Consider the following 11,303-nt stretch of genomic DNA (forward strand, 5'->3'; position numbering starts at 1 on the left):
GAAACCCTGTCTCTATTAAAACTGCAGAAATTAGTCAGGCGTGGTGGCGCATGCCTGTAGTCCCAGCTACTTGGGAGGCTGAGGCAGGAGAATTGCTTGAATTCAGGAGGTGGAGGTTGCAGTAAGCTGAAATCATGCCACTACACTCCAACCTGGATGATAAAGCAAGACTCCATCTCAAAAAAAAAAGGTTTGAAAAGGCCAGGTGCAGTGGCTCATGTCTGTAATCCCAACACTTGGGGAGGCAGAGGCCAGAGGATCACTTTAGCCCAAGAGTTTGAGATCTGCCTGGGCAACATGGCGAGACCATGTTCTCCAGAAAAGAGAAAAAAAGATGAAATGGTGCAAAGGTAGGATTGCCTCCTCTGTATGTGTGTGAGTGTGAGGGTGTGTATATGTTGAGAGTATATGTGTATGTGCATCTGTGTGTATGTGTGCTTGAAAGCATAAGTGTGACTGTCTAATATACCCTAAAGGCCTTCTTGTTATTCTGTTTCCTAGCACTATAGCTCCTCCTGCCCCATCCCTGGCTCTTAAATGCACAATTAGAATGTTAAATTGATGATATATATTTGTATTTTTAATTCCTAATTTGATATCATTTTAAATTGGAAAAAAAGCTCTCTCTCTCTCTCTCTCTCTTTCTCTCTGTCTCTCTCTCTCTCTCTCTCTCTCTCTCTCTCTCTCTCTCTCTCTCTTTTTCTCTTTCTTTCTTTCTGGAGTCTCACTCTGTCACCCAGGCTGGAGTGCAGTGTTGCAATCTCAGCTCACTACAACCTCCACCTCCCAGGTTCGAGTGATTCTCCTGCCTCTGCCTCCTGAGTAGCTGGTATTACAGGTGTGTGCCACCACACCCAGCTGATTTTTGTATTTTAGTAGAGACAGGCTTTTACCGTGTTGATCAGGCTGGTCTCGAACTTCTGAGCTTGTTCTTTGCCTGCCTTGGCCTCCCAAAGTGCTGGGATTACAGGTGTGAGCCACAACACCCAGCCGAAAAGTGAGATTTCTGCAAATACTCCAAATGAAAATAGTGAAATTCTCCACTTCACACGAGAAATGAACTCACATTGCTAAAAAGTTTGGGGCAAAAGTCCTCTCAACAACCTGGACAATATAGTGAGACCCCATCTCTACAAAAAATTTAAAAATTGGCCAGGCATAGTGGCTCACGCCTGTAATCCCAGCATTTTGGGAGGCCAAGGCAGGTGGATCACCTGAGGTCAGGAGTTCGAGACCAGCCTGGCCAACATGATGAAACCCCATCTCTACTAAAAATATAAAAAATTAACCAGGTGTGGTGGGCACCTGTAATCCCAGTTACTCTAGAGGCTGAGGCAGGAGAATCGCTTGAACATAGGAGGCAGAGGTTGCAGTGAGCTGAGATCATGCCACTGCACTCCAGCCTGGGCAACAAGAGCGAAACTCCATCTCAAAAAAAAAAAATATATATATATATTAGCCAGACATGGTTGTGTGTACCTGTAGTCCCAGCTACTCAGGAGGATCACTGGAGCCGGGGAGGTTGAGGCTGCTAGCCATGATCATGTCACTGCACTCCAGTCTGGGTGACAGAACGAGACCCTGTTTCAAAAAAAATAAGAAAAAGTCCTCTCAACCCAAGTACATCATGAACAAGCTCTACCATATATGCAGAACACATAGCTATTATCATTAATTTTTAGGCCTAACATCTGAGTTATATTTGCCATAAAAATGTAGATGCATTAAATAAATATTTAGTGAGTGTGATACTATGTGCATGATACTGTGTAGCATAGCTCCTGCTTTCCAATAAGGGAGCTAAGTCATACACAGATAACAAAAACATGGAGTAGTCAGTAATAAGAGTCATAGAAGAGTGATGCCGATAAAGTTCAGAGATGGAATCAAAAAATCCTTTTGGATGAAGTGACATTTGAGTGGAACCATGGGAAATGTGTCTAAAACCATTTTAGAGCACCCACAACCAATCAATTTTTTTTTTTTTTTTGAGACAGGGTCTTACTTTCTTGCCCTGGCCGGAATGCAGTGGTGCAATTTTGGCTCACTGCAACCTCTGCCTCCCGGGCTCAAGTGATCCTCCTGTGTCAGTCTCCTGAGTAGCTGAGACTATAAGCATGCACCACCACGCCTGGCTAATTTTTGTATTTTTAGTAGAAACGGGGTTTCACCATGTTGGCCAGGCTGGTCTTGAACTCCCAACCTCAAGTTGGGAGACCACCTGCCTCAGCCTCCCAAAGTGCAGGGATTACACACCGGGCCAACTAATCATTCTTAATTGTTTTTCTTTTCTTTCCTATTTTTCATTTTATTGGGATGGAGTCACTTTGTCACTCAGGCTGGAGTGCAATGGTCCTATCTTGGCTCACTGCAACCTCCGCCTCCCAGGTTCAAGCCATTCTCCTGCCTCAGCCTCCCGAGTAGGTGGGACTACAGGCATGTACCACCACGCCCTGCTAATTTTTGCATTTTTAGTAGAAATGGAGATTCACCATGTTGGCCAGGCTGGTCTTGAACTCCTGACCTCAGGTGATCCACCCACCTCAGCCCACCAAAGTTCTGGGATTACAGGTGTGAGCCACCCCACCTAGCCAACTAATCATTCTTAATTGTTTTTTCCATACAGTATCGCAGTTTTCTGGATGAAGCCCCAGCGTCTTCTGGTGGCAGAAATAACAGCTGGCGAAAATTAAACCTTGAGAACATTCCCAGGTCAACGCTAATATATGACATAGTTCATTATTCAGAGTCTGGAGTAATCTCAACCCGTCTACAAAACAAAATGAAGTTTCTGTCACGGAGACCAGTAACGGAAGAGATGCATAAGCATCAGCTACAGATTGTTTCTGAAATTAGGTAAAACAGATTCTTCATTGGGGTTACAATACTAGGGGCATATCCGAAACTGTTCACATTCTGCCCGATAGCTCACTAAAGATAATAGGATATATGGAAAAAATAGGGTTGGAGCAGATTGCTCAAAACTTAGGCAACGGGCCGGGCGCGGTGGCTCAAGCCTGTAATCCCAGCACTTTGGGAGGCTGAAGCGGGTGGATCACGAGGTCAAGAGATCGAGACCGTCCTGGTCAACATGGTGAAACCCCTTCTCTACTAAAACTACAAAAAATTAGCTGGGCATGGTGGCGCGTGCCTGTAGTCCCAGCTACTCAGGAGGCTGAGGCAGGAGAATTGCCTGAACCCAGGAGGCGGAGGTTGCGGTGAGCCGAGATCGCGCCATTGCACTCCAGCCTGGGTAACAAGAGCGAAACTCCGTCTCAAAAAAAAAAAAAAAAAAAAAAAAAAACTTAGGCAACTTTGTAAACAGGGCACTAACAAAAAGAACAATTGGTACTTGGGGAGATAACTTATACCACCAGATAGGCAGCTCAGTGTAGCTGAAGGCTGCCACAGAAAATGTACAAACAACCACCACAGAGTGGAGATACTGGCAACTCTTTCATTAGAGCAGGTAGTGGGCATGGGGACAGTGCACGTAGAAGTGGGACCCTGGGCCAGCGTGGTTGCCTTTTAAGTGGACATGAGAGATGGTTCAATCTGCCAAGAACCAGGAGCCTTCCAAGACCAGAGTGGGGGTGGGGAAGGAGTAGGGTGGAGGGCAGTGAGGGTGAGTTGGGGGTGGGGTGTGCCTCTCTGGGAAGACAGCATTTGATACAGGTACTCATTTTTGTTCTCATGAATAAAGCCAAAAGGGCTCCCCTCGCCCCTGCAGCACAGAGCTGAGGGCTTTTTCCTTTTCTGCTGAAGGTTATGATTCTATTCTTGCTACTCTGGCTCCCTTTGCCTAGGATAAATTGCATATAAATTAGAGTGACGTCATTCCCCTTTTTACCAATAGCACGTGAGGCAGTTGTAGAAATGCATGTTGTGGCAAAATAGATGTATTATGATCTGAAACAACATGGACAGAATATAACCGCTCCAATTATATTCCTTTTCTCTTTCCATTACTAAGCCTCTCTTAGCCTATCTTATTTACAAATTGAGCTGCTTTCTTAAAAAAAGAAAGAGATAATAATATGTAAGACCCACTGGTAATCTATTTTCACACTCTTATAATTGAAATGAAAAATACTCCCTTTGTACATGAAGAAGATACTGATGACCCACTGTCAAGCAAACATGCCGGGGTTTTTCTCAGGAGTAGAGATGAGTGATTCTGACCCAATAACATAATTTAACCCATATATTTTATGATCAAGGCTATACATTTGCCAGACAGATGGCCTGGTTTAGGGCACAGTCTGTCATCATGAAATAGATTTTCTCTAACTCATCCATATGAGCACCGAATATAGAATTTAACCCTATTACCACCAAGGTCAAATAAATGATGTAATTTTCTCTGCCACCATTTATAACAGTGGTCTCCCTGCTATTTGGATTTATCCTACTGAGCATCCAAGAATAAATCATTTAAGAGCCAAATAAGTAGCCAAATTCTTAATCAATTGAAGAGGAAAACATACTTTCATAAAAGCATCCATGAGGCTGGATGTGATGGTTCACGCCTGTAATCCCAGCTCTTTAGGAGATAGAGGCAGGTGGATCACCTGAGGTCACCAGTTCGAGACCAGCCTGGCCAACATGCAGAAACCCCGTCTCTATTAAAAATACAAAACATTAGCCAGGTGTGGTGGCATATGCCTGTAATACCATCTACTCAGGAGGCTGAGGTAGGAGAATCGCTTGAACCTGGGAGGCAGAGGTTGCGGTAAGTTGAGATCGCGCCATTGCACTCCAGCCTGGGCAACAAGAGTGACACTCCGACTCAAAAAAAAAAACAAAAACAAAAACGCATCTTTAAATGCAGTTGTAGCTTAGCATCTCCTAGAAGCAAACCCTGAACAGAGATTTGAGTGTAAGTAGTTTATTTGGGAGGTGATCCCAGGAACCACTGAAGGGAGAGGGTAGAAAAGTGGAAGGCAGCCAAAACAGTGTGTGTTAGCAAGCAAGTTACCACTGCGGGTAACTGGAGCTTAATCCCCCCTGGGAATGTCAGAGCCAATGTAGAACATGCAACTCAGAATTATCCCACAGAGGGGAAGGGAATTACAGTATTGATACATCAACACCCATCAGTCATTGGTTAAGGGTTGCTTAGGAAGGGAGACATTCATTCTCCGGCACTTTTGACCTCCCCTGCACATGGGCTGTGCTTTTCTTTTTTATTTATCTTTTATTTATTTTTTTCCTTGTCATTACCTCCAAGTCAGGGCTTTGCTTTTCAAAGAAAGCTTTCAGGCTGAGTGATGCCGATGCTGGCAGTTGAAAGTTGAGTCTATGTGCCTTATAATGTTAAGGACAAGGGGATTATGGGCATAGCATCTGATCCCAGCACTGATAAAAACAGCTTGTTTTTCCAACCATTATGAAATGTAATTTTTTTTTTTTTGAGGCAGAGTCTCGCTCTGTTGCCCAGGCTGGAGTGCAGTGGTGTGGTCTCGGTTCACTGCAACCTCCACCTCCGGGTTCAAGCAATTCACCTGCCTCAGCCTCCCAAGTAGCTGGGATTACAGGTGCCTGCCACCACACCTGGCTAATTTTTGTATTTTTTTTAGTAGAGACAGGGCTTCACTATGTTGACCAAGCTGGTTTCGAACTGCTGACCTCAGGTGATCCGCCTGCCTCAGCGTCTCTAAGTGATAGACTTACAGGCATGAGCCACCACGCCCAGCCGAAATGTAATACTTTTTTGTGTTAGTATATGGTGTAAAAAAATAAGATTCAAATGGCTACTACACAGTATTTTCTAGGAAGCTAATTTTAAACTGATATCAGGTTTTATAATTTTTATCATCATTGCTGTCAATATCATCACCTGTACACCTTCATAAGTGCCAGATAAAGATCTATGCTATGTAAACTCAAGCAGAAATGGTAACTTTAACCTAAAAGCTTACATGCAATGCTGCTCCAATGTTGCTAAGGTCTATATTTTCTAGAGAAATCTTTAATAAAATTTGAAACTTGCTTTGTGTTTAAATTTTATTGTGTGATTTTTTTGTTTTTAACACAAACATTTTCTAGGTCTCTACCACCTTTAACTACCCGACCTCCATATCGGCCCTATAAACAGCAAAATCAAGTTAAATATCTGGGTCGTCGATCCAAGCAAGCTCTAAAGAAAGTTGAAAAAATGAGAAAAGCTTATTTGGCTAAAGAAAAAAATTCTTCTGAGGCAACCGTAAGTTTAACTTGTACTGAATTCATTATTTTGGACAATATTCAAACTGTCTGTAAGTAGCTGTACTTACGTAAGTGGAATTTTCCTAAAGTTCAAGGCTGAAACACATTTGACACATTTTATCATGGATAATGTGAAGCTAATTTCATCTTGGTAACATTTCAAAGATATTCTTAATATTGGTAGCAATCCTGATAAAAACCAGCTGTTTTGGCTCCATATCAGCATGAGTCGGCAAAAAAAAATTATTGTCTGTGTTGACACTGCTGATTCAGCACATCTCTGATGGTGCTTTTCTCAAAATGGAAGTCATTTCTATCTAAACTTACCAAGAGCTATACGATGTAAAGTCTGCCTCAGTATACTTTTACATCATAGGAATTTACAGTGGACATGTATTCATATATTACTTTGTAATTTTAAAAAAAAGCACTGTAAATATTTTGGGATGAGGATAAATATAGTCAAATATTAAAATACAAAGTAGTAAAAAACCAAATCTATAACAGTTCCCACTTTTATTGATAATTCTGCCTAGGAACCGAAAATGGACACCTCAGGTGCAAAGGATAATTTTCATCTCCACTCCAGCTTTTGACATAGTGAAAACTAAGGAATCTACATCAGAAAGTCAACTGAAAAAAGAAAAAAAGGACTCATTTTTCTGGTATCAAAATTTGGCAGCTGGTAATTCTCCATCATAATGCACAGCTAATTGACAGAATATCCAAGTTGTTTAACAATCTGCTTGTCTGTCTATAAATGATGCATATGAGTAATAAAGGAAAATAACATAGAAGCAAGTCCTGAGTATCCTCTTCAGAGTTTCGCTATTGTTGCTGAGGCTGGACGACAGTGGCACAACCTCCACTCACTGCAACCTCTGCCTCCTGAGTTCAAGTGATTCTCCTTCCTCAGCCTCCTAAGTAGCTGAGATTATAGGCATGCATCACCACACCTGGCTAATTTTGTATTTTTAGTAGAGATGGGGTTTCTCCATGTTAGTCAGGCTGGTGTCGAACCCCCAACCTCAGGTGATTCAGCCTGCCTCGGCCTCCCCAAAGTGCTGGGATTATAGCTGTGAGTCACTACGCTTGGCTGAGTATGCTCTCTTAACTAAATGTGTGACATATTTTAAGCCTTTTTGTATTGCCGTAGGAACACATTCTTCTACTGACAGAATTTTAATCTAAACAAATTATTTCTATTGCTTGCCCTTTAACTAGCAGTATAGTTTTGTTCAAGAAATTATGAGTAAATTAGTCCCTGAGACTTTTATCCGATTTAGATTTTCCTTCATTTAAATAAATATCTGAACAGGCCATGCTTAGCATAAATATTAGAATTCACAGAATGAAAGACTGCTTTTGAGTCATCTTCCAGTGTCTTTTTTTAAGTTGAAATTTGCTTTTACAAAACAGCTTGTAAATGACCTATTCTGAATTATAATAAAAGTAATAATGGATTTATTGCTACAGGAGGCATGACATGGCATACCTAATTATTATTGAGCATGAGAAGTACCTGGAACAGAATGTTGCATCTGCTTTAATGTACTTTGGTTATTTTTGAAGTATCAAGTCTGTTTGGAGTAATATTTATCAATTTCATTTTGAACTGATAAATTGTCATTCCTGATATAGTACAAATTATTGATTTCTTTTGTGATCCAGGCTGTTGGATCATATCAAACTTTACACAGAGGCTATGATAATTAAAGCGCAATAATTTATTGAACTTTAAAAATCCAATTTTTCATTTTACTTAACATTTAAAACACGTAGGTTGATTGCTTATCTAATTCAGGCATGGCAGCCTGTAAGAGGACCTCATGCTCTACTAAAATATTCTCTTATATGACAAAGAATATTGGAGTAAATGTGTATGATTCTCACTAGAATATATTTAACATAAATGTGCACTCCTTGATATTAATGCATTGTTATTTGATATCCAAAAATGCAATGGTAATCCCTTTGTTTTCAGAGCTTGTCCTGGACACTGGTTAAACAGAAAAACACTTATTTGTCCTCGTGAGTCACACGTTTTCATTCATTAATTTGGAATGTGGTCTCTCATCTGATCAAATGCATATCAGAGTCTGTCTACCTATAATATATGTAACAACAAAGGAAGATTTTAGGTAGCAAGATGGAGGGAAAAGACAAAGGAAGGACATCTTCATGTTTCACGATCCCCACTTCTCATATTTCATTAGCTATAACTTTGTCTCATCGTAACACCTAGCTACAGGAGAGGCTGGGAAATGTATTTTTGTTTGGAGCATTTATGTATCCAACTAAAATTCTGTTGTTATAAAAGAAAGGGTAGTGGATATTAAGGCACAACTAGCTTCTGCTCCCAGAGATTATGTCTTCTATTGATTCAATATAGCCACATCACAGAAAATCCCTTTAAAAGTAGAATTATATATAATCCCATTACCATAATATAACGACTGCTTTTATTTGCTTATCCCTTTCTAATCTGTCTAAATGCATACATATTTTTCACATGGTTGTCATAATAGCTAACACATGGATTTAAACTTTTCACTTATATCTTAAACATAATCCACTTAAAAATAATTTCATGGGTATACAATAGCCCATTGAATTGATAAAGCATAATTTATCTACCATACTCATATCATTGGATATTTCAGTTGTTTCTAATTTTTCACTACTATAGGTAATTAATATTAGAATGAACATCTTCATACACAGTCTTTTGATTTTTCTGTTATTTATTTTTAACCTAATTGCACTATAATCAGAGAGTATGATACTGATTCTAGAAAACTTGTTGAGACTTGCTTTATAGCCAAGCACATTGTCCATTTTCATAAATGTTTCTTGTACTCTTAAGAAAAATGTGCTTGCTTATGCCCATTACTGGAGGTAACAGAAAAAAAAAAAAAAGATTAAAACAAAAAGGAAAAGAAAAGAAAAATGTGCATTTGGCCAGACGCAGTGGCTCACCCCTGTAATCCTAACACTTTGGGAGGCTGAGGTAGGTGGATCACCTAAGGTCAGGAGTTCGAGAAACAAATAGTGCTAGGTGGTAAAACTTCGTCTCTACTAAAAATACAAAATATTAGTGCCTGTAATGCCAGTTACCCAGGAGACTGAGGCAGGAGAATTTCTGGAACCCAGGAGGTGGAGGCTGCAGTGAGCGAAGATCGCACCACTGCACTCCAGCCTGGGCAACAGAGGGAGACTCTGTCTTAAAAAAAAAAGAAAAAGAAAACTGTGCATTCTCTACAGTTGGATAAAAAGTTCTATACATGTCCTTCTGATCAAGCTTGTTAATTATATTTTTTTGTTTTCTATATGCTACTAAGTGCTGGAACACATTTCCCAGCATTTTTTGCAGCTATGTTGGGACCCTGTGAACTGACTTCTGGCCAGAGTAATGTGGGCAAAAGTGATGCATACTACTTCTGGCCTTGGCCCCTAAAATAAATCAAAAATAAATTTTTTATCTATGTGAGGTCAATTATTGAGAAAGGTGTATGTTATATATGTCCTACTATGGTGGAAACTTGTCAGTTTCTCCTCATAATTTTTTTTGCTTTGTTATTTGAAGATATTATTAGGTACATATATAATTTTGGAATTAGCATCTCTTCCTGGTGAATTTAATCTGTTGTCATTATGTAGTTACTTCCTGTCTTTCTTTTTTTTTAGAGACAGGGTTTCACTCTGTTGCACAGGCTGGAGTGCAGTGGCACAATCATAGCTCATTGCAGTCTCGACCTCCTAGGCTCAGGTGATCCTCCAGCCTCGGTCTCCCAAGTAGCTAGGACTTAAGGACTACAGGTGGGCACCACCAAACCTAGCTAATTTTTTTTTACGTTTTTATTCTTGTAGAGACGGGGTCTCACTATGTTGCCCAGGCTGATCTGGAACTCCTGGTTTCAAGTGATCCTCCCGCCTCAGTTTCCCAAAGTGCTGGAATTATAGGCATGAGCCACGACTGCTGGTTCCTTTATTCCTAATAATGCATTTTGCCTAGAAGACTTTTTCTTTTTTTTAGACAGAGTCTTGCTCTGTCACCCAGGCAGGAGTACAGTGGTGGGATCTCAGCTCACTGCAACCTCCACCTCCTGAGTTCGAGCAATTCTCCTGTTTCAGCCTCCTGAGTAGCTGGGATCACAGGCATACACCACCACGCCCAGCTAATTTTTAAAAAGATTTTAGTAGAGACGGGGTTTCACCATGTTGGTCAGGCTGGTCTCGAACTCCTGACCTTAGGTGATCCACCCGCCTCTGCCTGTCAGAGTGCTGGGATTACAGGCGTGAGCCACCACACCCAGCTGGAAGACTATTTTGTCCAATGTGAAAAGAGCTACTCTAGCTTTCTTTTGGTTAGTGTCTACCTGGCATATCGCTTTCCATCTTTTTAATTTTTCAGCCTTTTCATGTGTCAGAGACTGGAGAGATGCTCACGGACTTCATGTTCTCTTCCTGGGAACACATTTCCCAGCATTTTTTTTGCAGCTATGTTGGGACCCTGTGAAATGACTTCTGTCCAGAGGAATGTGGGCAGAAGTGATGTATACCACTTCTAGCCTTGGCCCTTAAAATAAACATGGTCCTCTATTCTCCCCCTCCACTCCCCCTCGTTCCTGTGGCTGGAGGCAAGGAACTCCATGGTGGCAGAAGCAGGACTGAAGGATTCCAGATTCCTCTGTCAATGATTGAAGGAGAGACAGCCAGAGCAGCAGCCTGACTTGATGAACTGTAATGTGAGCAAGAAATAAACTTTGTTGTGTTAAGCCCCAATAATCTTAGGAGTTATTTGCTACAACAGATAACATTAATCATTCTGATATAATGTCAAATACACTGTCTTTGTGTTTTAGGTTTTCTCCAGCATACAGCAAATATCTAGATTGTTTTTAATTCAATCTCAGGACATCTGTCTTTTAACTGGTGAGTTTAATTAATTTACAGTTTATTGCAATTTTAATTAATTGCTAACATATTTGGAATTATTTTTACCATTTTATTTTGTGCTATCTCTCCTGCATTTTCTTTCTCCTTCCCCTGCTGTTCCTGTTTTCTTTCAGATTTCAATTCTACTTTTTTCCCCC

At 40.6% G+C, this 11,303-nt stretch overlaps 1 protein-coding gene across 1 annotated transcript in view; it reads left to right on the forward strand.

Moving 5' to 3' along the window:
• The window catches only part of CUNHXorf58 (chromosome unknown CXorf58 homolog), a 29,845-nt gene extending 22,841 nt beyond the window's left edge, over nucleotides 1-7,004 (forward strand). The window contains exons 6-8 of the mRNA XM_032286133.1: nucleotides 2,627-2,856; nucleotides 6,049-6,205; nucleotides 6,744-7,004. Of these exons, the coding sequence (XP_032142024.1) occupies nucleotides 2,627-2,856; nucleotides 6,049-6,205; nucleotides 6,744-6,803 (447 nt within the window). The 3' untranslated portion in view covers nucleotides 6,804-7,004. The remainder of the gene's footprint in view (nucleotides 1-2,626; nucleotides 2,857-6,048; nucleotides 6,206-6,743) is intronic.
• The last annotated feature ends 4,299 nt before the right edge of the window (nucleotides 7,005-11,303 follow it).

This window comes from Sapajus apella, unplaced genomic scaffold, assembly GCF_009761245.1.
Source record: "Sapajus apella isolate SASKATOON/1434 unplaced genomic scaffold, GSC_monkey_1.0 scaffold17, whole genome shotgun sequence".
Classification (NCBI taxonomy): domain Eukaryota; kingdom Metazoa; phylum Chordata; class Mammalia; order Primates; family Cebidae; genus Sapajus; species Sapajus apella.